The 27,561-nt window shown below is 49.4% G+C and overlaps 1 protein-coding gene across 1 annotated transcript in view; it reads left to right on the top strand.

The window, feature by feature from the left end:
• SLIT1 (slit guidance ligand 1) overlaps positions 1 to 27,561 on the top strand; it is a 354,779-nt gene that overhangs the window by 313,073 nt on the left and 14,145 nt on the right. Inside the window, exons 29-32 of the mRNA XM_040321566.1 lie at positions 4,434 to 4,573; positions 5,770 to 5,863; positions 7,398 to 7,535; positions 23,861 to 24,098. Coding sequence (XP_040177500.1) covers positions 4,434 to 4,573; positions 5,770 to 5,863; positions 7,398 to 7,535; positions 23,861 to 24,098 — 610 coding nt within the window. The remainder of the gene's footprint in view (positions 1 to 4,433; positions 4,574 to 5,769; positions 5,864 to 7,397; positions 7,536 to 23,860; positions 24,099 to 27,561) is intronic.

The raw sequence follows: 27,561 nt of genomic DNA on the forward strand, positions 1-27,561 counted from the left end.
GGCGTATCAGTAGATACGCCGTTGTAACTCTGAATCTACGCCGGCGTTAATTTAAGCGTATTCTGGAAACCAGATACGCTTAAATTAGGATAAGATACAAGCGGCGTAAGTCTCCTACACCGTCGTATCTTAGGGTGCAATTTTCCCGCTGGCCACTAGGTGGCGCTTCCGTTGAGTTCGGCGTAGAATATGTAAATGACTAGATATGCCGATTCACGATACGTGCGCCCGGCGCATTTTTTTTACGTCGTTTACGTATGGCTTTTTCCGGCGTAAAGTTAGTCGAACAAATAGCTGGCCTAGTCAATGTTAAGTATGGACGTCGTTCCCGCATCGAAATTTAAAAATGTAAACATTTTACGTTGTTTGCGTAAGTCGTCCGTGAATGGGGCTGGACGTAATTTATGTTGACGTCAAAACCAATACGTCCTTGCGGCGTACTTTGGAGCAATGCACTCTGGGATATGTACACGGACGGCGCATGCTCCATTCGTAAAAAACGTCAATCACGTCGGGTCACCACCCATTTACATAAAACACGCCCCCTCATCCTCATTTGAATTAGGCGCGCTTACGCCGGCCCCATTCACGCTACGCCGCCGTAACTTAGGAGGCAAGTGCTTTGTGAATACAGCACTTGCCTCTCTGACTTACGGTGGCGTAGCGTAAATACGATACGCTGCGCCGCCGTAAAAATGCGCGGCTCTACCTGAATCTAGCCCAATGTTTCCAACGTCGTCTATTATGACAATAGACGTCTCATTGCCTTTGAGCATTGTTCCCCAACATACAAAGTAGCGCCACCTGGCTGTAACGGAGGCTAAATTGCCCTCAATCACATTAGTCTGAGCCAAATAACGACTCGGACCCTCCACTAAATTTAAAGCAGTGCCTGATCGACAGGAGCAGGGCTCTACATATGCTATATATATATATATCTGTATATCTTTTTTTTTTTCTACTAGCTGATACTCAGTATTTAAAAAAACATATTTCTTCTCTTTTCTCTTTTCATTGGATACATTAGTATGTAAAAATAAAGACACCTTGTATTTCTTCTGTTTTCCTCGCCCCGGATCTCTGCTGTCGGTGAATTCTCTCGGAATGTAAATCTCTCTTGTATAATGCGACGAGCGATCGAATGTGTCTTCTGGGATTGATATTCTATATATGTGTGTATGAATACGGAAATTTCGGTAAATTCTCCTCTCTGAATGGATTTTTTATGCCTAATGGAAAGATAAAAAGTAGACGAGGTTTGTAACCGGGGATGGAAATCCTCCAGAGCAATACTCTTGGGGTATTGAACCCTCGGGGGGGGGGGGGTTCTATGTAACACATTGAGTGCAATAAAATAAATATTCCCCAGTAAACGATTGTTCTAGTCCCCCCCCCCCCCCCCCGGGACTTGCAGTTTATATCAGTAAAGGAGAAGAACAGGGGAAGCGGGTTTGGCTGGTTTGGGTCTCAGCATTGTAGATCGTTCTGCATTCCTGTGACCCGTTTCCAGCTGACAGCGGGCTGTCGGGTGATATCACAGAGCCTGTCCAGGCTTGGGCAAGAAGATCGTGAACCATATGGTCTGAGAGAGCCACTGAGAGCCTGAGCCGGACGCTCCCGCCCCCCTCCACAGCCCACAACTCCAGTGAGCGAGGGGTGGGGGGGGGCAGAGCAGACAGCGGTGACTGACGTCACAGAGCCTGTCCAGGCTCGGGCAAGATCGTGACCATATGGTCGAGATCTACTCAGCCTCTGAGCGAGCCGCTGGGAGCCTGAGCCGGACGCTCCCGCCCCCTCCACAGCCCACAGCTCCAATGAGCGAGGGGTGGGGGGGGGCAGAGCAGACAGCGGTGACTGATGTCACAGAGCCGGTCCTGGTTTGGGAAAGATTGTGATCCACCCACATGCCTGGACTGGCACCTGACGGTCCGCTGAGAGCCTGAGCCGGACGCTCCCCCCCCCCTCCACAGCCCACAACTCCAGTGAGCAAGGGGTGGGGGGGGCAGAGCAGACAGCGGTGACTGATGTCACAGAGCCAGTCCTGGTTTGGGAAAGATTGTGATCCACCCACATGCCTGGACCGGCACCTGACGGTCCGCTGAGAGTCTGAACCAGACACTCCCGTCCCCCTCCACAGCCCACAACTCCAGTGAGCGAGGGGTGGGGGGGCAGAGCAGACAGCAATGACTGACGTCACAGAGCCGGTCCTGGCTCGGGAAAGATTGTGATCCACCCACATGCCTGGACCGGCACCCGACGGTCCGCTGAGAGTCTGAGCCAGACACTCCCGTCCCCCTCCACAGCCCACAACTCCAGTGAGCGAGGGGTGGGGGGGGGGAGCAGACAGCGATGACTGACGTCACAGACCCTGTCCAGGCTCGGGCAAGATCGTGACCATATGGTCGAGATCCACTCAGCCTCTGAGCGACCCGCTGGGAGCCTGAGCCGGACGCTATCGCCCCCTCCACAGCCCACGGCTCCAATGAGCGGGGGGGGGGCAGAGCAGACAGCCGTGACTGATATCACAGACCCGGTCCCGGCTCAGTAAAGATTGTGATCCACCCACATGCCTGGACCGGCACCCGACGCTCCGCCGAGAGTCCAAGCCAGACACTCCCGTCCCCCTCCACAGCCCACAACTCCAGTGAGCAAGGGGTGGGGGGGCAGAGCAGACAGCAATGACTGACGTCACAGAGCCGTTTCTGGCTCGGGAAAGATTGTGATCCACCCACATGCCTGGACCGGCACCCGACGCTCCGCTGAGAGTCTGAGCCGGACACTCCCGTCCCCCTCCACAGCCCACAACTCCAGTGAGCGAGGGGTGAGGGGGGGGGGGAGCAGACAGCGGTGACTGACGTCACAAAGCTTGTCCAGGCTCGGGCAAGATCGTGACCATATGGTCGAGATCCACTCAGCCTCTGAGCGACCCGCTGGGAGCCTGAGCCGGACGCTCCCGCCACCCTCCACAGCCCACAGCTCCAGTGAGCGAGGGGTGGGGGAGGCAGAGCAGACAGCGGTGACTGACGTCACAGAGCTGGTCCAGGCTCAGGAATGATTGCAATCATATGGTCGGGATCCACCCACATGCCTGGACTGGCACGCGGCGGTCTGCTGAGAGCCTGAGCCAGACGCTCCCGCCTTCTCCATAGCCCACAACTCCAGTGAGCAAGGTGGGGGGGGGGGGGGGCAGAGAAGACAGTGGTGACTGACAGTCCCCAGATCTCTCTCTCTCTGGTATATCTGAGTTTGATCGCTCAGTGTTAGAGCCGGCAGGGGGACAGATGCAGCATCCAGCTAGGTAAGTATGATTGCAGGGGGGAATTCCATACTTCCCTTTAAATGCTGCTGGTTCTGGCCCTTTTGGTGCTGAAGCCCGCTGTCGGCTGACGTCACAGAGCCGGTCCAGGCTCGAGAAAGATTGCGATCATATGGTCAGGATCCACCCACATACCTGGACTGGCACCCGGCGGTCTGCTGAGAGCCTAAGCCAGACGCTCCCGCCTTCTCCACAGCCCACAACTCCAGTGAGCAAGGTAGGGGGGCAGAGAAGACAGCGGTGACTGACAGTCCCCAGATCTCTCTCTCTGGTATATCTGAGTTTGATCGCTCAGTGTTAGAGCCGGCTGGGGGACAGATGCAGCATCCAGCTAGGCAAGTATGATTGCAGGGGGGAATTCCATACTTCCCTTTAAATGCTGCTGGTTCCGGCCCTTTTAGTGCTGAATCCCGCTGTCGGCTGACGTCACAAAGCCGGTCCAGGCTCGAGAAAGATTGCAATCATATGGTCTGGATCCACCCACATGCCTGGAACGTCACACGGCGGTTCACTTAAAGTTTTAGAATCCAAATTTTGAAAACGTTGTCAATTTTGAAAACTATAGGATTTCAAAAAGTATTTCGAAAAAACGATTCAAATTCGAATTTCATCCGAATTTTTTTTTTCGTTATTTCGAATTTGTTAAAATTCTGTACTATTCTAATTCATAAATTCAAATACATCCGAAAAACGAAAATTCGTCCAAATTATCAGAACGAAACGAACCGCACGTGTCTATTAAAGAATTGGGGTTGGGGGGGGGGCTGATTATTTTCTATCCTCGCTGTATACCGTATAAAATACTTTGAATTTCTTCAGCAGAATTTGGCAGATGCAATTTTTTGTTCTCGCATAGGTTACTATGGAGTGTGACAGCCGTCAGTAAATTCCCGGACAGATCATGGATTTTACAAACTCTCTGTGAATTTTCTGACGGTTTTGGCGCCGGGGCCCCATAGTGGACACATAGCTGTCTGCTATGACTATAATCTCACCTCCGATGTACAAAATAAAAACATTAATTCGAATTGAATTCTCTGGGATTTCTATGAACCGGCTTCACAACCAATTGCCCTTCTTTGGTGTAACCTGATAATTGTCTTCTCCACCCAATCAGATGTTCCTGTCCCGACGGGTTCGAGGGCCCCACCTGTGCGGCCAATAGAGACGAATGCAAATACAGCGACTGCGATAACGGCGGCACCTGTGTGGACGGAATGAACACCTACACCTGTCTGTGTGCCGCACAATACACAGGTAATGTCATGTACAGCTTTGTTTTTCCTTATCGATGGCGCTGATCACCAGTGGCCATGGGCCAGATTCACAGCTGAGATACGCCGTCGTATCTCTCAGAGTATCTATGCGGCTGGTTCATAGAATCAGTTACGCATAGATTGTTTTACACTGTCGGATCTTAGGATGCAATACCGCGGCCGCCGCTGGGGGGAGTTCGCGGCGTAAACCAGCGTCGGGTATGCAAATAAGGAGTTACGGCGATCCACGACGGATTTTCGCGTTCGCTACGTCGCCGCTAGTCTAGTTTCCCGTCGCAAAGTTAGTCGTCGTTTTGGGTGCCTTAACTTTACACAGCAATCGACGGCTGTATAAAGTATGGCCGTCGTTCCCGCGCCGAAATTTAAAAATGAACGTCGTTTGTGTAAGCCGTCCGGGAATACGGAATTACGCTACGCGCGTCGCCGTTCGAAAAAATGACGTCACGGCGCGTAAAGCACGACGGGAATTACGAAACTGAGCATGCGCAGTAGGTCCGGCGCGGGAGCCTGCCTAATTTAAATGGCACACGCCCATTTGAATTGGCCCGCCTTGCGCCGGAGGCCGCCGGCGTAGGTTTTCATCGCAAGTGCTTGGCGAATCAGGCACTTGCGATGAAAACTTGCGGCGGTGTAACGTATCTGCGATACGTTACGCCGCCGCTCACCTACGTGAATCTGGCCCCATGTACTTCCATACAGAATAGAGTAAATGAGCAAAATACTGCATTATGACCACTAGATGGAGCTGCGGGTTAGAAGCTGCGTAATTGCTTAGATCAGGGGGGTCTCAAGCTGGCGGCCCTCCGGCTGTTGCGGAACCACAAGCCTCATCATGCCTCAGCCTGTGGGAGTCATGCATGTAACTGTCAGCCTTGGGACTTGTAGTTCCGCAGCAGCTGGAGGGCCGCCAGTTTGAGACCCCTGGCTTAGACGACCTCTCAGACAAACCCTCCAGCCAGCTTCACTCCCTATATAATCAAAGGCAAAAAAATCGAATGTTCATGAGGCTATTTCCTCTCCAGGTCGAGTGCTATTCATTTTATAAAGAATAGAGTAAATCGGAAAAAATACATTATGACCACTAGATGGAGCTGATGGCTAGTGGCTGTGTGATTGCTTAGATGACCTCTCAGACAATCCCTCACTCGTCTGCTTTTGTTTTCCATTCTCTCCAAGGCGAATACTGTGAACAGTTGGTGGACTTTTGTTCTGTGGAGCTCAATCCTTGTCACCCCGACTCCAAATGCGTTGCGACTGCAGAGGGTCCAAAGTAAGTGCACCATTTTGTTTCTCAGTAAGTACACAGCCCTCCCCTCTGTAGTCTTATATGTTTCCATCAATGAGCACCAAGAACTTGTTGGCCTCCCTTGGCTTTTAACCAAGGCCACCAGCTGCCAGCCTTCTATTAGAAAACAAGGATGGTGTCACCATCAGGGGTCAGGGGTCGAAAAATTAAAAAAAAAATGAAAATGTTTTCGTTTTTGTTTCATCCGTTTTTTTGCTTTTTTTTTCGGAAATTCAGGAAATTTGAATTTTTTTTTCGTTTTTATTCTTTTTTTTTTGCTTTTTTCTGAAATTTGGAAAATCGGGAATTCGGGAGATTCGAAAATTCGGAATTCGGAAAATTAGAAACTTTCGAATTCCGAAAAAAAATGATAAAACGAAAAAAAAAAAACAGAATTTTTCGAATTTCCCGAATTCCAGAAAAAAGCAAAAAAATAATTTAAAACTAAAACAAAAAAAATAAAAAAATTCGGAAATTTTCCATTTTCGAAATTTTAGATTTTCGAATTTTGCCATTTCGAAATCTCGAATTTTCGAATCTCTAATTTTTTAATTTTCGAATTTACCAAAAAAGCAAAAAACAAATAAAACGAAAAAAAAAAACAAGACAGGTAGCTATTAGACATGTCTCCATTGATGGTATCAGTGGGAGGAATGATGACCCATCATTGGTGTCAGTGGGAGGAATAGTGTCCCATCATTGGTATCAGTGGGAGGAATAGTGACCCATCATTGGTGTCAGTGGGAGGAATAGTGTCCCATCATTGGTGTCAGTGGGAGGAATAGTGTCCCATCATTGGTGTCAGTGGGAGGAATAGTGTCCCATCATTGGTGTCAGTGGGGAGGAATAGTGTCCCATCATTGGTGTCAGTGGGAAGAATAGTGTCCCATCATTGGTATCAGTGGGAGGAATAGTGTCCCATCATTGGTGTCAGTGGGGGGAATAGTGTCCCATCATTGGTGTCAGTGGGAGGAATAGTGTCCCATCATTGGTATCAGTGGGAGGAATAGTGTCCAATCATTGGTGTCAATGGGAGGAATAGTGTCCCATCATTGGTGTCAGTGGGAGGAATAGTGTCCCCATCATTGGCGTCAGTGGGAGGAATAGTGTCCCATCATTGGTGTCAGTGGGAGGAATAGTGTCCCGTCATTGGTGTCAGTGGGAGGAATAGTGTCCCATCATTGGTGTCAGTGGGAGGAATAGTGTCCCATCATTGGTATCAGTGGGGGGGGAATAGTGTCCCATCATTGGTGTCAGTGGGAGGAATAGTGTCCCTTCATTGGTGTCAGTGGGAGGAATAGTGTCCCATCATTGGTATCAGTGGGAGGAATAGTGTCCCATCATTGGTATCAGTGGGAGGAATAGTGTCCCATCATTGGCTGTGGGCTTTAGTCATTAGGGGAGATTTCTGGGCCATTCAGTAAATAATAAAGTTTATCATCCATTAAATTTCTCGTCTTCTTCTATCATCTCCCACCATTTCTTCTCTATAATAACATGTGGTTGGTCGCTATCATAGATGTGAATGTGCTCCAGGCTATGGAGGGGAAAACTGCAGCCTCAACCACGACGACTGCCAGGACCACCGCTGCCAGAACAACGCCAAGTGTGTGGATGAGGTGAACGGCTACTCCTGCCAGTGTACAGGGGGGTACAGGTAAGATCACAGGTCTAAGACCCGCTATTCATCTTCTACCACCAATGGACGCAATTATATGAGTTCAATCTGAACTCCAGGAATGTCCATAAGGATCATTCCTGGAGTTCAGGTATAACTAATTTCATTCTGTAAATCGCCTAGCCAACAGTGTTTCAGGACTTCCCCCGTCCTTATGAGTAAGCCAGCAGTGGTGAAACACGTCAAGGAAGGGTGGTTTCGGGTGAAGGTATTGATGTATGCTGTTTTTTCTTTCTGTGTTTAATAATAATTAAAAAAAGACTACATACATTGATGTCTCCACCCAAGACCAACCTTCCTTGACGTGTTTCTGAACTTCCCCTAACCTTGTGAGCAAGCCAACAGTGGTGAAACGCGTCAAGGAAGGTTGCCTTTGGGTGGAGACATCATTGTATGTAGTCTTTTCTTTCTGTGTTTAGTACTAATCAAAAAAGACTACATACATTGATGTCTCCACCCAAGACCAACCTTCCTTGACGTGTTTCAGGACTTCCACTATCCTTGTGAGAAAGCAAACAGTGGTGAAACACGTCAAGGAAGGTTGGTTGTGGGTGGAAACATTGATGTATGCAGTCTTTTCTGTCTGTGTTTAATACTAATCAAAAAAGACTACATACATTGATGTCTCCACCCAAGACCAACCTTCCTTGACGTGTTTCTGGACTTCCCCTGTCCTTGTGAGCAAGCCAACAGTGGTGAAACACGTCAAGGAAGGTTGGTTTTGGGTGGAGACATCGATGTATGTAGTCTTTTCTTTCTGTGTTTAATAATAATCAAAAAATCCTACAAACTTTGAAGTCTCCACCCAAGACCAACCTTCCTTGAAGTGTTTTTGGGACTTCCCCAATCCTTGTAAGCGAGCCAACAGTGGTGAAACGCGTCAAGGAAGTTTGGTTTTGGGTGGAAACATTGATGTATGCAGTCTTTTCTTTCTGTGTTTAATAATAATCAAAAATAACTACAAACATTGATGTCTCCACCCAGGACCAACCTTCCTTGACGTGTTTGGGACTTCCCCAATCCTTGTGAGCAAGCCAGCAGTGGTGAAACGCGTCAAGAAATGTTGGTTTTCGGGTGGAGACCTCAATGTATGCGGTCTTCTTTGATCATTATTAACCCCTTGTCGCCGGCCGCACGCACATATGCTGCCCCTCAGCGCCTGGTCCTCGGACCGGTATTGAATTGCTGTCGATACGGCTGTGCCGAGAGCGTACGGCAAAGTCACCGGCGCACAACCGAAAGCTCTCAATCACTGATTTCAAACTGAGGCTTTTGGATCATGTGATCAGCCAATCACAGCGGCCACGCGATCTTAAACCCCGCCTCCCGGCATCCCAAACCTCTTAACCACTTCCATACCGGGGGGCACTTATACACCTTCCGCCCAGACCAATTTTTAGCTTTCAGCGCTGTCGCACTTTGAATGACAATTGCGCGGTCGTGCTACACTGTACCCAAACTAAATTTGTATCATTTTGTTCCCACAAATAGAGCTTTCTTTTGGTGGTATTTGATCACCTCTGCGGTTTTTATTTTCTGCAATTTTTTTTTAAAAATTACCAAAAAATTTGGAAAAAAAAAATGATTTTTTTTTTGTTTCAGTTATAAAACATTGTAAATAAGTAAGTTTTCTCCTTCACTGATGGGCACTGATGGTACTGCACTGACGGGCACTGATAAGGCGGCACTGATGGGCACCGATGAGGTGGCACTGATGTGGTGGCATTGATGGGCACTGATGATGGGCACTAATATGCGACATGGATGGGCACTGATAGGCGGCACGAATAGGCGACGTGAATGGGCACGGATAGGCGACACGGATGGGCACGGATAGGTGGCATGGATGGGCACTGATAGGCGGCATGGATAAGCACTGATAGGCAGCATGGATGGGCACATTTGGCGGCATGGATGGGCCCTGATAGGCGGCATGGATGCGCACTGATAGGTGGCACAAACGTACTAATAGTATGTGTTGTACTAATGGATGCCAATCAGTGCCAAACAATAACGCTTGCCAATCAGTGATGCCCATTGTGGGCACTGATTGGCATCCATTATGGGCACTGATTGGCATCCATTTGTGATTGTCATCCCTGGTGGTCTAGGGTGGCATACCTGTGGTGGGCATCCCTGGTGGTCCAGTGTGGGCATCCTCGAGGGGGCTGTGCTGATAATCGATCAGCACAAACCCCCCCCCTGTCAGAGGAGCAGCCGATCGGCTCTCCTCTACTCACGTCTGACAGACGCGAGTGAGGAAAAGCCGATTACCGTATTTTCCTGTTTACATCGTGATCAGCCGTGATTGGACACGGCTGATCACGTGGTAAAGAGTCTCCGTCGGAGACTCTGTGTTGCGGGGTGTCAGACTGACACCCTGCAACAACGATCGCTGCGGTGCGCATCGGCTCAATATCCTGAGGACGTCATATGACGTCCACTCAGTATATTGAAACCACTTTGCCGACGTCTTTTTGCATAAGGCGGGCGGCAAGTGGGGTTAAAGGGCACGGGAGGATGCCGACGCGCAGAGGTGAAACACAGAAAGCTAAAGCTTCGGATGGCTGCTTACATTTTTTTATATATACTATGAAGCACAAATCGTATTCTTTTTACAACACAATGATGATGTTTCTGCTACAACATTTTTAGTTTTTTATTTTTGTTTATAATTTAGCATTTTACCACTTATGCTGCAAAAATGAATGAACAAAAGCTCAGAGGTTTCTATACTGACAATATAAATACTTACTAGGGAGAGCGAAACGAGTCAATTTGGGTAATTAGTGATAGTATATAGGTAAAAATAAAAATAAAAAAGATGCTTGTATAATATATATATATATAGACCCAACTTCAGCAATTCCAGTATAAAATGTTAGATGTAATTAGCATCTCCTGACAGCTGCAGATAACTACAATGTATCTATTTTTGTTACATTTTAACAAGCATGAGTAGAAAACACCTGTTATGGCGATCAGCGCTGAAAGAACCGCTAACCGCATCCCCCCTACACCGATCGATCCCAACCTTCGCTGTCACGAGAGGACACCCAGCGCAGCTCCTGCATAGTTTAACCTGACTTGTGCCTAACAAATCTATATGCAGAGCGCAACCAAATCTCTGATCCGTGCTAAACAGATCCCACCCCTTGAACCCACCAACCTACCTCTTCCCTTTTTTGTAAACTAATCAGAGCTAAGGTGATAGAGTGCGCCAGAAATCTGATACAATTCACTCCCCTTATGATGACCTGGCATCCCGCATTCCGACACCAGTTCTGTTAGGGACTTGAACCGGACAGCTGGATAACTTCCCACCAGGGTCCTGAGGACACCCAATGACTCGCACGAGATGAGGTCAAAAACATGTCCATTTATTAAGGAAAATGTCACTTGGCTTTATACAAAATAAAAGGTAGGGTGGATTTCAATACATCAGGGTTTGGTTACGGAGAAAAAGGATGGCAATTCTAAGAAAAAGGACAACTTTGGTCATGTGTTCCTCCATAGCCTGAAGCCACCTTTGGTCCTGTGTGCCTCCATAGCCTGAGGGCAACTCTAGGCCTGTGTGCTTCCATAGCCTGAGGGCAACTCTAGGCCTGTGTGCTTCCATAGCCTGAGGCAAATTCTAGCCTTGTGTGCCTCTATAACCTGAGGCCTACACTAGTCTTGTGTGCCTCCATATGCCTGAGGGCAACTCTAGGCCTTTGTGCCTCCCTAGCCTGAAGCCAACTTTGGTCCTGTGTGCCTCCATAGCCTGAGGGCAACTCTAGTCCTGTGTTCCTCCCTAGCCTGGGGCAACTCTAGCCCTGTGTGCCTCCCTAGCCTAAAGCCAACTTTGGTCTGGTGTGCCTCCCTAGCCTAAAGCCAACTTTGGCCCTGTGTACCTCCATAGCCCAAGGGCAACTCTAGTCTTGTGTGCCTCCATATGCCTGAGGGCAACTCTAGGCCTGTGTGCCTCCATATGCCTGAGGGCAACTCTAGGCCTGTGTGCCTCCATATGCCTGAGGGCAACTCTAGGTCTGTGTGCCTCCATAGACTGACATAACTTTGGCCCTGTGTACCTCCATAGCCCAAGGGCAACTCTAGTCCTATGTGCCTCCATAGCCTGTGGGCAACTCTAGTCCTGCATGCCTCCAAAGCCTGAGGGCAACTCTAGGCCTGTGTGCTTCCATATGCCTGAGGGCAACTCTAGGTCTGTGTGCCTCCATAGCCTGAAGCCAACTTTGGGCCTGTGTGCTTCCATAGCCCGAGGGCAACTCTAGTCCTGTGTTCCTCCATAGCCTGAGGCCATTTCTAGTCCTGTGTGCCTCCATAGCCTGAGGGCAACTCTAGTCCTGTGTTCCTCCATAGCCTGGGGGCAACTCCAGCCCTGTGTGCCTCCCTAGCCTGAAGCCAACTTTGGTCCGGTGTGCCTCCTTAGCCTAAAGCCAACTTTGGCCCTGTGTGCCTCCATAGCCCAAGGGCAACTCTAGTCCTGTGTGCCTCCATAGCCTGAAGCCAACTTTGGTCCTGTGTGCCTCCATAGCCTGAGGGCAACTCTAGGCCTGTGTGCCTCCATATTTTATTTCCTATTACCATAGCACTACACAGAATCTGTAGAAGATTGGTTACTTCCATCTCTGATGAAAAGTCAAAGTTTTATTACATATATTTACCTTTCAAAATACCCCAAGACTTCCATAAATATAAATAGGGAGGAGATGCCCTTTAGGTCCTCGTCTCCAAAATTGAATTCTCCTCCAATGAGGCTTCATCACATGTGCGGGACGTTCGGCAGCTAAAATGTTAAACGATTCGAATCCCCGATTCCCGACATAAGGAGACTCGGGGATTCGCGGGCCGCATTACAAGGACTATTCTGGGCTGAAATCCTATTGAGTGAAATCCTCTTACCTCCTGATAAAGATTAGAGAAGAGAGGCGGAGAGTTGAAGTTCGGGGTGTGACGTCACGGCGATGTGTCTTCCCTCCACCGCGTGATCGACGCCAAAAATAAATTCACTCGCGATGTCAGCAGCCGAGGTTGAGCAATCGATCGGTCCTCGGGTGCTTCCGCCGCCATCCTCGGTGAGGGAATCAGGAAGTGAAGCCTAACGGCTTCACCGCCCGGTTCCCTACTGTGCATGCGCGAGGATCGCGGCGCGCCGTCACTGGTCCCCGCTCTCTCCTGGGAACAGTGTTTCCCAGAAGACAGCGGGGGGAGTGACGTCACAGGCTGGATTCCCCGCGGGGATCAGACCCGGAAGTGGTAACGGGGCACTATTCTTCCCACTGACACCAATGATGGGACACTATTGATCTTTTATTGAAAAGAATCAAGCAACCAATTTTATACAAAAGTAAAAAACATAACTATAGTACAAAACTTCAAACATAAATCCAAGGAATACACATCCGGGTTCAGAATATATACAATATATACACTATACACCACTACCAAAACATTACTACAAAACTATTTACACAAAGCAGCAGAGAGGGCCTAAGAGGCACAACCCGTCACCTATGTACGCAGCCATTTATCAAAAATGTATCAAAAATAATAATCTAGGGTGATAAGAGACAGACAGCCACACCCGGGAAAGAGACTCCTGGCAGTCAGGGAGGCTTGAAACCCCTCCACGCCTTCAGCCAAGCCCCCTGACCCCGCTTGTCTCTCTCAAGCCCCCGAATCTTCCCCACCTCATGCACAATGTCATACACCACCACCTCAACAGGAAGGATTTTTTGCCGAATGCTGACCTGACACCGTGCGTTCCAGGTGAAATAACGGACCACTAGGCTAACTAAAAAAAGTGTATCCAAACAAAAACCTCCACCGGTACTGAATGCTCCGTACACCCACTCGGCATAACCCAGCCTGGAGAGGAAAGGAACACCGAGCGCCCGCCCCACCTGTTTGTACACTTCTATGTTAAAAGGGCAACGAAGCAGAAAATGGTCCATAGTCTCCTCCTCACCTGCACACTCCTCCCGAGGACAGCTACGATCCACCCCACTGCGGAATTTCAAATTGCCCCGAACATAGAGCCTCCCATGGAAGCACAACCAGGCCAGATCCCTAAATTTAGGAGGTATTCTATCCAAATTAATCAGTCTCAACCCCACCCTCAAAACTGGGCCTGGGCAATCCCTTAAGGCCAGTGGGTCATGAAAGACTTCGCTCAAGACTCGACTCATAAGGTCTTTCCTCGGAACCGATCTGAGATCTTCAGCCGACAATCGCCACTGCCGCAGTAACTTCAGGCACGGAGCTACATAGGCTGGTAGCTGACCACGATGACCCCTGCGATTCTTCACTTGGCCACCTTCTTCCCAAAGTCGCAGAAAAGGACTAAACCAAGATCTAAATATGCCTGCCCATCCAGGAGGTTCCACTGCAAGCATACTACCAATGTTAAACTTGAGAAATAGCAGTGAAAAGAAAAGAATTGGGTTGACCATACCTAAGCCACCCTCCCTCCTGGATAGGTAGGTGACATTCCTCTTGATGGGGTTCAGTCTGTTCCCCCACAGCATCTGGAAGAACACACTACTGATCCTAGCATAGAGAGACACTGGCAAGATGCAGACAAAGCTGACATACAAGAAGATCGGAATCAGGTAGGTCTTAATCAGATCAACCCTTTCCCTCATAGATAACTTCCATCTCTTCCAGTTAACCACCTTAGCATTGGCAATTTCCAGTCTGCCTTCCCAGTTTTTGAGGCCATAATCGCCGGGTCCAAATTCAATGCCTAGTATCTTAATTCTTTCCCGGGGCACTGGAAAGGTGTCCGGGAGATCAAACCCCTCACCTTCCTTTCCCATCCAGAAAACTTCGCTCTTTTCCTGATTGATCTTGGAGCCCGATGCTTCAGAATACCGTGATGTCAGAGAGACCACCTCCTCCGCCTCATCCGTCCCAGTGACAATCACCGATACATCGTCCGCATAAGCAACAACCCTCAATGGCGGCTCACCCGGGAGACCCACTGGTACCCCACACAACATGCCGCTCTCTAGCCTCCTGATGAAGGGGTCGATTGCAAACACATAGAGCAGGGGACTCAGGGGACAGCCCTGGCGCACCCCGGAGCCAACCTCAAAGGACTGCCCAACCCAACCATTAACAAGAGGGAAGCTTTCTGCCCCCTTATACAAGACTTTCAGCCAATCAACAAAACCACCCGGCAGACCGTACTTACTAAGGAGCAACCACAGGTACTCATGGTTAACACGATCAAAAGCCTTTGCCTGATCCAATGTCAGCAAGTACTTTCCCCAGCCTGCAGCCCTGCACCGCTCCAAGGCCTCCCGGACAGCTAACACCGCTGTGAAGGTGCTCCTACCCTGGACAGAACAGTGCTGATGGCGAGAAAGCAAAGACTTCGCTACTGACGACAGGCGCCAGAAAAATATCTTCGCCAGTATCTTTCTATCGACATTAAGAAGGCTGATGGGGCGCCAATTCTCAATCATCGAAGGATCTTTACCCTTTGACAGAAGAATCACAGCCGAGTGCCTCATGGAAGGGGAAAGCACCCCCTCAGCAAGACAACTGTTAAAAACCTCTACCAAATGTGGGGCCAGGATAGACTTAAAGGCTTTGTAAAACTCAGCCGTCAAGCCATCCGGTCCGGGTGACTTTTTGATGGCAAGCTGTTCAATTGCCCTCATCACCTCTTCAACTGTGATCTCCTCTGTCAAATTCATCAATGGAACATCTCCACCATTTAGACCTGGAGTAGAGTCCAAAAAGCTTTCCATCTTGTCACGGTCAAGCTCTTTCCTTCCAAGAAGGTCGGCATAAAAGGACCTCACGACCTCCAGAATCCCTGACCTGGACTTTGTCACGGAACCTGTACTGTCCTTAAGGCCAACGACCGCTTTAACAGCTACACCTTGTTTGCAGTTCTGGTAAGGGTCAGGCGAGTGGTACTTCCCATAGTCCCTCTCCAGAACCAAAGAGGCATGCCGGTCATATTGACACTTCCTGAGAAGGAGTTTCACTTCGGAGATTGCCCCAGGATCTCCTCCTCTCGAGACAAGAATATCCAGCTTCCTCCGCAAACGTTGGTAGGTCATGTATTTATTAAACTGTGTTCTATTGGCTAGGCCTCTGAAGAATCCAGCGATCCTCTTTTTGGTCAGCTCCCACCACTCAGCCTTGCTGCTACAAAAGTCCAGGAGGGTCACCTGTGCCTGAAAGAATTCCTCAAAGGATTGTCTAACATGTTCTTCCTTGAGTAGAGTCGAATTCAATCTCCAGATGCCCTTTCCCCTCTGAGGGGCGTCTGAAGCATTCAGGGCCACAGATAGCATACAGTGATCAGAGAACTCTACTGCCTGCACCACTGGGGGTGAGAAAGCAGAGGCCTCCTTCAAAAAAAACCTGTCTATCCTACTCTGACTATTACCACGATGAAAGGTGAACCCGGTGTCATCCGGGAGGTGCGCAATGTGCACATCCACAAGACCAGCATCCCTAACCATACTATTTAAAAAAACGCTATCATATCCCAGCCTGTCCTTGAAGGCCTTCCTGTCCTTGGGCCTAGTTACTGTATTAAAGTCACCTCCAAAGACCACTTGCCGGGATGTAAAAAGAAATGGCTTGATCCTTGTAAAAAGGCATTTCCTGTCCCACTTTGTGTGCGGCCCATAGATATTAATTAGGCGCAGGTCCTGCCCTCCCACAAGGACGTCTAAGACCATACATCTCCCAATCTCCACCTCAATAACCCGCCGGACAGTTACCATGCCGGTTTTAAACAACACCGCCACACCGCCGTAAGGCTCGGCCGCAAGAGACCAGTAAGATGGACCATACCTCCACTCTCTCTTGGCCATATGAATATCTGCCAAGGAGGTGAGCCTAGTCTCTTGCAAAAATAAAATTTCAGCATCTAATTGGCTGAACAAAAAGAAGGCCATAGAACGAGCTCTCACTGACTTAATGCTGGCGACATTTATTGTCGCCACTTTTAACGGAGGGGGAACCGCCATTTGGGTTATTGGGTGGATTGCTTCTTAGCTCCCCTCTGCTGCTCATCACCAGAAGCCTCCCTCTTTCTTGAGGCCGCCTCCAACTCCATCTCTGAATCAGAGCTCAGCTCTGAAGAAGCGCCAGATGAGGAAATGTCCCACCTAGTGGACCTACGACGGGTGGAGACAGGCACCAGAGCTTCCCGCCCCCGTTCCGTCCTCACCGCCTGCTTCTTCCGCCGCCCAACCTTCCTTCTCTCCTCCAGGTACTTGAGGTCAGCCTCAGAGATGCCCTCATCTCTTGTTTTTTTCTTTGAAGCGACCTTTTTAGTACCCGCTACCACTCCTGGTGGGGGGGGTAAATCCGACTTAACAGGGATAGACTTCTGGGGGGTAACTGACTCAGGGGGCACAGACTTGGAAGGTTCTGACACAAGAGGAGCGGGTACAGTAGGCTGGGGGGACACAGATACAGAAGGAGTACTTACAGACACAGAAGGGGTGGTCACAGGAACTGGGCAGGAAACTGGGGAGGAAACTGGGGAGGGATCCTGAGCAGGACCAGGGGGGTCGGTCACCGCAGCGGAGGATGGTACACCAGGGGCCTCCCCCTCCATCCTGTCCAGCCTTGACATCTCATCCACTACCTCCTTCTCCATATTGTGCCAGGCCTCAGGGCATCTGCTATAAGGGTGGCCAAGTCGCAGGCACAGGTTGCACCTGATCTTCTGGGTGCAGTCCTTGGCCATATGACCCTGACCCCGACACACTGAGCATATCAAGGCCGAACAGGAGGAGCTAAGGTGCCCCCTCTCTCCACAGCGGTGGCACAGCTTCGGCTGACCAGGGTAGAAGACGGTCATCCTATCCCTCCCTATGAAAGCCGAGGAGGGCAGGTGACGGACAACATTTCCATCCCTGGCCAGCCTGACTGTTACCGACCATCCCCCAGTCCAGATGTTACGCTCGTCTAATATTTTATTGGGTTTGGTCAAAACCTCCCCGTAGTTCCTCAACCAGACCTCCAGATCCCTGGCAGGGACGCTCTCATTGGTGAGGATGATAGTGATCTTTTTTACTGTTGACTGCTGCGAAATCGCAACTGGGGCCAGACTCTCCCATTCGGGTCTTGACCTGCACCGGGCCTCATATCGTTCCCAGAACAGGTCAAGACCCTCTGGCTTGGTGAAACTGACTGTATACTCTCGCGTCCCTGACACATGAATAAAAGCATAGAGATCGTTAACCCCAAAACCCATTTCTAGAATTAAATCCACCACTGCACGCCTTGCAGGGGGGACTGCACCACCTTCCCATTTCAAGATGACAACATTACGTCTTGGGCCCCCAGCAGAAGCCAGAGACCCAAGACCATATCCCGGGGGGGTCGAGGTGGTAGCTCGTAGAGGAAAACCCTGCTTGGGGGCGGAGCTGCCAGGGACAGAGCGTACCACCTGAGCGAAAGTGGGTTTATTGGGGCCAAGACCCCACACTGAAGTCACTTTATCTGCATGAACAGAGTTAGTATTGTCCATGCCACCTGAAATGGGACCATTGTCCATCCCACCTGAAATGGGACCATTGTCCATCCCACCTGAAATGGGACCATTGTCCATCCCACCTGAACTGGGACCATTGTCCATCCCACCTGAACTGGGATGATTATTATCAGCCACACACACATTCCCATCAGGTATAATTATAGTTTCTGTTGCAGTACCGGCCGTCGCCTGATGCTGCGCTGTGGAGTCCAGACCAGCAGTGGGGCAATCAGCTTTGGTCTCAGCATCAGGAGGGTTAATGGGTTCTGCTGGGACTTGCAGTTCCTTCACAGGAATGTCATTTTTTAAACGTGTCTCTTGCTGCATTGCAGCCTCAGCATGCACATTATTACTGCATACAGGACTGGCAGTCTTATTATTAGGCACATTATCAGTCATTGATGGTACATACACAGTCTTATCCACAACATGGGGCTTAGCTGCCTTCACTTTATCAGGTACACCATCTGCAATATCTTCATCATTAAAAACCATCCGATCCCCCCGCACAGGAGACTCCATTACCTGGATCACCCTCAGCATGCCTCCTGAGTCCTGGGAAGGCATTGGGGTGCTTACCTCTCCCTGGGGGGGCAGGGGGTCAGAACTGGGGGTCTCCTCCTCCTCCACCTCCATCTTTGTCACCTTTGCAAACCTCTTGTCGTTGCAGAACTTTTCCTTGAAAGGACCATCCCTTCCCTCCATTATGGCCACGATGGTCTCCTGGTGGTCCACACGGACCTTGGCCAATTGGATCTCTGGATCCATGGATCCGCGTTTCTGGCTATGTAAACCTTCACGTTGCCTTCGCAGGCGCTTCAGCTCCGCACGTAGCTTGTACAGCTTATCCCTCTCCCGGTTTAGGACTTTTATGCCGGCCACCACTCGCTCCCGAATGGCCTCCGAGCCTTCATCCACACCAGGGGCAGAGAGATCACCAGCTGAGGCTTGTAGAGGGGCAGACATGTCAGCAGATGGCCCAGGAGATGGCTGAGAGCCTCCAGCAGGGGAGGCCCCACAGCCCTCCATGGCTTCCCCAGAAAGGGGCCAGGAGAGCTGGGATAGATTTCCAGGCAACTCCCTTCTCACACAGCAGCTTCCGACACACCTTCCTCCTCACACACCTGTGCTCCAATGATGGGTGGGGCACTATTCCTCCCACTGACACCAATGATGGGACACTATTCCTCCCACTGACACCAATGATGGGACACTATTCCTCCCACTGACACCAATGATGGGACACTATTCCTCCCACTGATACCAATGATGGGACACTATTCCTCCCACTGATACCAATGATGGGGCACTATTCTTCCCACTGACACCAATGATGGGACACTATTCCTCCCACTGACACCAATGATGGGGCACTATTCCTCCCACTGATACCAATGATGGGACACTATTCCTCCCACTGACACCAATGATGGGACACTATTCCTCCCACTGATACCAATGATGGGACACTATTCCTCCCACTGACACCAATGATGGGACACTATTCCTCCCACTGATACCAATGATGGGACACTATTCCTCCCACTGATACCAATGATGGGACACTATTCCTCCCACTGACACCAATGATGGGACACTATTCCTCCCACTGATACCAATGATGGGACACTATTCCTCCCACTGATACCAATGATGGGACACTATTCCTCCCACTGATACCAATGATGGGACACTATTCCTCCCACTGACACCAATGATGGGACACAATTCCTTCCACTGACACCAATGATGGGACACTATTCTTCCCACTGACACCAATGATGGGACACTATGTACAAGACAGCTTTAGCCACTATCAATGCCAAATGTAAAAAAAAAAAATTCTGATAAAAGGTTATTTCTTAATTTCCATTAATAATCATGTCTTCTTTAATCTGGTGGCCCCCATATATATGAGTGTGTCAGGTGGCCCCCATATATATGAGTGTGTCAGGTGGCCCCCATATATATGAGTGTATCAGGTGGCCCCCATATATATGAGTGTGTCAGGTGGCCCCCATATATATGAGTGTGTCAGGTGGCCCCCATATATATGAGTGTGTCAGGTGGCCCCCATATATATGAGTGTGTCAGGGGGCCCCCATATATGTGAGTGTGTCAGGTGGCCCCCATATATATGAGTGTGTCAGGTGACCCCCATATATATGAGTGTGTCAGGTGGCCCCCATATATATGAGTGTGTCAGGTGGACCCCATATATATGAGTGTGTCAGGTGGCCCCCATATATGTGAGTGTGTCAGGTGGCCCCCATATATGTGAGTGTGTCAGGTGGCCCCCATATATATGAGTGTGTCAGGTGGCCCCCATATATATGAGTGTGTCAGGTGGCCCCCATATATGTGAGTGTGTCAGGTGGCCCCCATATATATGAGTGTGTCAGGTGGCCCCCATATATGTGAGTGTGTCAGGTGGCCCCCATATATGTGAGTGTGTCAGGTGGCCCCCATATATGTGAGTGTGTCAGGTGGCCCCCATATATGTGAGTGTGTCAGGTGGCCCCCATATATGTGAGTGTGTCAGGTGGCCCCCATATATGTGAGTGTGTCAGGTGGCCCCCATATATGTGAGTGTGTCAGGTGGCCCCCATATATGTGAGTGTGTCAGGTGGCCCCCATATATGTGAGTGTGTCAGGTGGCCCCCATATATATGAGTGTGTCAGGTGGACCCCATATATATGAGTGTGTCAGGTGGCCCCCATATATATGAGTGTGTCAGGTGGCCCCCATATATATGAGTGTGTCAGGTGGCCCCCATATATATGAGTGTGTCAGGGGGCCCCCATATATATGAGTGTGTCAGGTGGCCCCCATATATATGAGTGTGTCAGGTGGCCCCCATATATGAGTGTGTCAGGTGACCCCCATATATGTGAGTGTGTCAGGTGACCCCCATATATATGAGTGTGTCAGGTGGCCCCCATATATATGAGTGTGTCAGGTGCCCCCATATATGTGAGTGTGTCAGGTGGCCCCCATATATATGAGTGTGTCAGGTGGCCCCCATATATGTGAGTGTGTCAGGTGGCCCCCATATATGAGTGTGTCAGGTGGCCCCCATATATGTGAGTGTGTCAGGTGGCCCCCATATATGTGAGTGTGTCAGGTGGCCCCCATATATGAGTGTGTCAGGTGGCCCCCATATATGTGAGTGTGTCAGGTGGCCCCCATATATGTGAGTGTGTCAGGTGGCCCCCATATATGTGAGTGTGTCAGGTGGCCCCCATATATGTGAGTGTGTCAGGTGGCCCCCATATATGTGAGTGTGTCAGGTGGCCCCCATATATGTGAGTGTGGGGCCCCCGGTGGGAACGAGACATTAAAAGCGACTCATTGGCCTAGATTCAGGTACATTTGCTCGATATTTGCAGGGGAGCAGGGCAACGATTTTGCCCTGCGCCCCCGCAAATATTTTGCGCTGCCCTCGATTCACGGAGCAGTAGCTCCGTAAATTGCGAGGGCGCGCCGGCAAAATTGCAGGGGCGGGAATCATTTAAATTAGGCGCGCTCCCGTGCCGAGCGTACAGCGCATGCTCCGTCGGGAAACTTTCCCGACGTGCATTGCGGCAAATGACGTCGCAAGGACGTCATTTGCTTCAAAGTGAACGTGAATGGCGTCCAGCGCCATTCACGAATCACTTACGCAAACGACGTGAAATTCAAATTTCACGTCGCGGGAGCGGTGGCTATACTTTAGCATTGGCTGCCCCTACTATTAGAAGGGGCAGCCTTGCGCTAAAGTTGCCGTACGGAAAGTCCGTACCTGCCTTGCGCGGGGCCCGCGCAAGCTTGTGAATCAGTGGTAGTATGCAATTTGCATACTACACGCTGATACACAATGGGAGCGCCCCCTAGCGGCACACGCAAGAATGCAGCCTAAAATCTGCAAGGCATAAGAGCCTTATGCCGCGCAGATTTTAGCCTGCAGTCGGTGTAACGAGGTTCCTGAATCAGGAGCAAGTCAGCAATTGCGCCGTGTAACTTATGGTTACACAGGCGCAATTGCTTCTTGAATCTGGGCCATTTTGTTTTAGCTGTTGGGTGATAATGGCGGTTGTGTAAAATCTCGCTCTCTGGATTCAGCATTTTAAAGGTCACATTGCTGGCGGCTTCCTTCCCCGTCATTACACGCCGGCTGATAAAATTGTATATCCACCGCCTCCTCTGCTGCAAAGAGCAGGTCTGGGTTCCACCGTACTGTGCGGCGCTGGGGCCCCTTACATTAAAGTTCTGGGTGCCACCATACAGAAGGCCCGGCTCGCAGTCTCCGCTCTAATTCATCCCAAAGAAATATCGGGTTCAGGTCAGGACTCTGTGCAGGACCAGTCAAGTTTCTCCACCCCAAACTCGCTCATTCGTGTCTTTATGGACCTTGCTTTGTGCGCTGGTCCAAATCATTTGGTAGAGGGGGGATTATGGTGTAGAGGGGGGATTATGGTGTAGAGGGGGGATTATGGTGTAGAGAGGGGATTATGGTGTGGGGTTGTTTTTCAGGGGTTGGGTTGGCCCGATGAAGGGAACTCTTAAGGCGTCAGCATACCATGCCGCCAGCATGTTCCAACATGACTGCACACAGGGCCGCCATCAGGGGGGTTCAGACATTACACCTGTAAGGGGCCCGATGGTCCCCAGGGGCCCGGCTGGCCCCCTCCTGTTTTTTTTTAAATGTAACTTTTATTTTTTTGGCGTTACACCTGTAAGGGGCCGATGGTCTACATGGCCCCTTATGGGCCCGGGTGGCCCCCCTCCTGTTTTTTTATTTTTATTTATTTTTTATATATATATATATTTTTATTGCATTACACCTGTAAGGGGCCCGATGGTCTCCTTCCCATTTTTTTTATTTATTTATTTTTTGCATTACACCTGTAAAGGGCCCGATGGTCCCCAGGGCCCCTTACAGGCCCGGCTGGCCCCCCTCCCGTTTCTTTTATTTTTTTTGCATTACACCTGTAAGGGGCCCAATAGTCCCCAGGGGCCCGGCTGATCCCCCTCCCGTTTAAAAAAAAAAATAAAACATTTTTTTATTTATTTTCTTGAATTTTTTTTTGCATTTCACCTGTAAGGGGCCCGATGGTCCCCAGGACCCCTTACAGGCCTGGCTGGCCCCCTTCCCATTTTTTTTATTTATTTATTTTTTGCATTACACCTGTAAGGGGCCGATTGTCCCCAGGGCACCTTACAGGCCCCGACTGGTCCCCCCTCCCGTTTTTAAAATGTATTTTAATATTTTTTTTTACATTACACCTGTAAGGGGCCCGATGGTCCCCAGGCCCCCTACAGGCCCGGCTGGCCCCCCTCCCATTTTCTTTATTTATTTATTTTTTGCATTACACCTGTAAGGGGCCGATGGTCCCCAGGGCACCTTACAGGCCCCTCCCATTTTATTTGCAGCCTCCCGGACTAAGACTGGGATGCCATTAAAGTTCATGTGCGTGTAAAGGCCGGTGTCCCAATACTTTTGACAATATAGTGCATATGTGCTTCGAATGGGGCAAAATTTAATATTCTGACTATTCTCAAGATGAAGTACTGCACTTTGGCCACTAGGTGGCCACTAAGCATGCTCCTCAGCTCCACCTAGTGGCCATAATGCAGTATTTTCCCCCATTCACATATTCGATCTGCAGAGAACGTAGCCTGAGAATATTCTATTTTTCTTCCCCATTCGTACAGAAGAAATTTTCATGCAGTTTCAATGGGAAAACTTTTTACACCCCTTAAAATGACTAAAAAATAATAAATGCCCCTTTGTGTCTGTTTTTCCAGCGGTCAGCTCTGTGAAATGCCATCTCAGTCCTCCGCTTTGCCCAATCCATGTAAGTTGGCAGACTGCCAGAACGGAGCCAAATGCATCGACCTGGGGAACAGCGCCGTGTGTCAGTGTCTTCCCGGGTTCGGCGGCGCCAGGTGTGAAAAGCTCTTGAGTGTGAACTTTGTGGACAGAGACACCTACCTGCAGTTCACAGACCTCCAGAACTGGCCGCGGGCAAATATCACGCTGCAGGTAAGTGCGGAAAAAAAAGATCTTAATTGTATCAAATACAGTCTATGAGCTATCAAAACTTCTTCCATCTACAATGTATTTTTAATGAATAATAATTCACAATTATATGTCATATATAAATGATTATAATCTTGTTTAGCTTCTTGCCACCCATGCCACGTAACGTATGAGTCCATGGGTGGAAGATCTTTGTTTTCCTTGCCCAGTGACTGGGCTGTCATAGACACTTTATCTACTAATAATTGGGTGCCAGTGGGACCGACCCCCAATAATGGCCACTGTGCCAGCCAGAGTACCCCTTACATCTGGTGTCCCCACCAGAGTGCCATCTAAAGCAGGTGTCTCCATCAGAGTGTGCCCATAGATCAGGTGTCCCCATCAGAGTGTCAACCATAGAGCAGGTGTCCCCATAAGAGTGCCCCCCAGAGCAAGTGTCCCCATTAGAGTGTCCCCATCAGAGTGCCCCCTAGAGCAGGTGTCCCCATCAGAGTGTTCCTATCAGAGTGTCCCCATCAGAGTGTCCCCATGAGAGTGCCTACTAGGGTAGGTGTCCCCATCAGAGTGCCCCCTAGAGCAGGCGTCCCCATCAGAGTGCCTCCTAGAGCAGGCGTCCCCATCAGAGTGCCCCAATAGATCAGGTGTCCCTATAAGAGTGCCCCCTAGAGCAGGTGTCCTCATCAGAGTGTCCCCATAGAGCAGGTGTCCCCATCAGAGTGCCCCCTAGAGCAGGTGTCCCCATCAGAGTGCCCCCTAGAGCAGGCGTCCCCATCAGAGTGCCCCAATAGATCAGGTGTCCCTATAAGAGTGCCCCCTAGAGCAGGTGTCCTCATCAGAGTGTCCCCATAGAGCAGGTGTCCCCATCAGAGTGCCCCCTAGAGTAGATGTCCCCATCAGAGTGTCCCCATCAGAGTGCCCCCTAGAGCAGGTGTCCCCATCAGAGTATCCCCTAGAGCAGGCGTCCCCATCAGAGTGCCCCCTAGAGCAGGCGTCCCCATCAGAGTGCCCCAATAGATCAGGTGTCCCTATAAGAGTGCCCCCTAGAGCAGGTGTCCCCATCAGAGTGCCCCCTAGAACAGGTGTCCCCATCAGAGTGCCCCCTAGAGCAGGCGTCCCCATCAGAGTACCCCAATAGATCAGGTGTCCCTATAAGAGTTCCCCCTAGAGCAGCTGTCCTCATCAGAGTGTCCCCCTAGAGCAGGTGTCCCCATCAGAGTGTCCCCCTAGAGCAGGTGTCCCCATCAGAGTGCCCCCTAGAACAGGTGTCCCCATCAGAGTGCCCCCTAGAGCAGGCGTCCCCATCAGAGTGCCCCCTAGAGCAGGCGTCCCCATCAGAGTGCCCCAATAGATCAGGTGTCCCCATCAGAGTGCCCCCTAGAGCAGGTGTCCCCATCAGAGTGCCCCCTAGAGCAGGTGTCCCCATCAGACCTCATAATTATATAACACCCCAATATCAATACTGTTCCCCATTATTAAACACCCCAATTATCTCCCCAGTATCACTACTGTTCCCCCATTATTAGACACCCCGACATCACTACTGTTCCCCATTATTAGACACCCCGACATCACTACTGTTCCCCCATTATTAAACACCCCAATATCATTTCTGTTTGCCCATTTTTAGACACCCCAACATCACTACTGTTTTCCCAATATCACTACTATCCCCCATTATTAAACACTCCAAAATCACTACTGTTCCCCCATTATTAGACACCCCAATATTACTACTGTTTGCTGACTTTTAGACACCCCATTATCACTACTGACCCCCAATATCTTTACTGTTCGCCCATTATTAGACACCCCATTATCACTACTGACCCCCAATATCTCTACTGTTCACCCATTATTAGACACCCCATTATCACTACTGTCCTCATTATTAAACACCCCAATATATCTCTACTGTTTGCCTTTTATTAAACACCCCAACAGCACTACCGCCCCCCCAATATTAAACACCCCAATATCATTTCCGTTCCCCCAGTATTACACATGAAGTTCAGTCATCATGAGTAATGCCGGCCATACACGGGTCGAATTTCGAAAGAATTTTCTTTTCGAAAATCATATCTAAGAATTTCTGTGCGGCAATCAAATTTGAGGAATCGGATGTGTTGGAAATGTTTTGAAAAACTGACGATTTTCTAATCAATGATGGGAGAATTGTGCGAGAAATATAATAGAAAAAATAAATAAGCATGTGCAAGAAAAGAAAACTCCCGGAAAGAAAAGAAGGTTCCCAGAAAGAAAAGAAGGTTCCCGGAAAGAAAAGAAGATTCCCGGAAAGAAACGAGGATTCCCGGAAAGAAAAGAAAACTCCCGGAAAGAAAAGAAGATTCCCGGAAAGAAAAGAAGGTTCCCGGAAAGAAAAGAAGGTTCCCGGAAAGAAAAGAAGGTTCCCGGAAAGAAACGAGGATTCCCGGAAAGAAAAGAAAACTCCCGGAAAGAAAAGAAGATTCCCGGAAAGAAAAGAAGGTTCCCGGAAAGAAACGAGGATTCCCGGAAAGAAAAGAAAACTCCCGGAAAGAAAAGAAGGTTCCTGGAAAGAAAAGAAGATTCCCGGAAAGAAAAGAAGATTCCCGGAAAGAAAAGAAGATTCCCAGAAAGAAAAGAAGATTCCCGGAAAGAAAAGAAGATTCCCGGAAAGAAAAGAAGATTCCCGGAAAGAAAAGAAGATTCCCGGAAAGAAAAGAAGATTCCCAGAAAGAAAAGAAAACTCCCGGAAAGAAAAGAAGATTCCTGGAGAAAAAAGAAGATTCCCGAAAAGAAGATTCCCTGAGAGAAAACTCCCAGAAAGAAAAAGAAAAGAAGATTCCTGGAAAGAAAAGAAGATTCCCGGAAAGAAAAGAAAACTCCCGGAAAGAAAAGAAAACTCCCGGAAAGAAAAGAAGATTCCCGGAGAGAAACAAAGATTCCCAGAAAGAAACGAAGATTCCCGGAAAGAAAAGAAAACTCCCGGAAAGAAAAGAAGATTCCCGGAAAGAAAAGAAAACTCCCGGAAAGAAAAGAAGATTCCCGGAAAGAAAAGAAGATTCCCGGAAAGAAAAGAAGATTCCCGGAGAGAAAACTCCCGGTAAGAAAAGAAGATTCCCGGAGAGAAAACTCTCATAAAGAAAAGAAAACTCCCAGAAAGAAAAGAAGATTCCCGGAAAGAAAAGAAGATTCCCGGGAAAGAAAAGAAGATTCCTGGTAAAGAAAAGAAGATTCCCAGAAAGAAAAGAAGATTCCCGGAGAGAAAACTCCCGGTAAGAAAAGAAAACTCCCGGAAAGAAAAGAAGATTCCCGAAAAGAAAAGAAGATTCCCGGGAAAGAAAAGAAGATTCCCGGGAAAGAAAAGAAGATTCCCGGTAAAGAAAAGAAGATTCCCAGAAAGAAAAGAAGATTCCCGGAGAGAAAACTCCCGGTAAGAAAAGAAAACTCCCGGAAAGAAAAGAAGATTCCCGAAAAGAAGATTCCC

Source organism: Rana temporaria, chromosome 8, assembly GCF_905171775.1.
Source record: "Rana temporaria chromosome 8, aRanTem1.1, whole genome shotgun sequence".
NCBI lineage: Eukaryota > Metazoa > Chordata > Amphibia > Anura > Ranidae > Rana > Rana temporaria.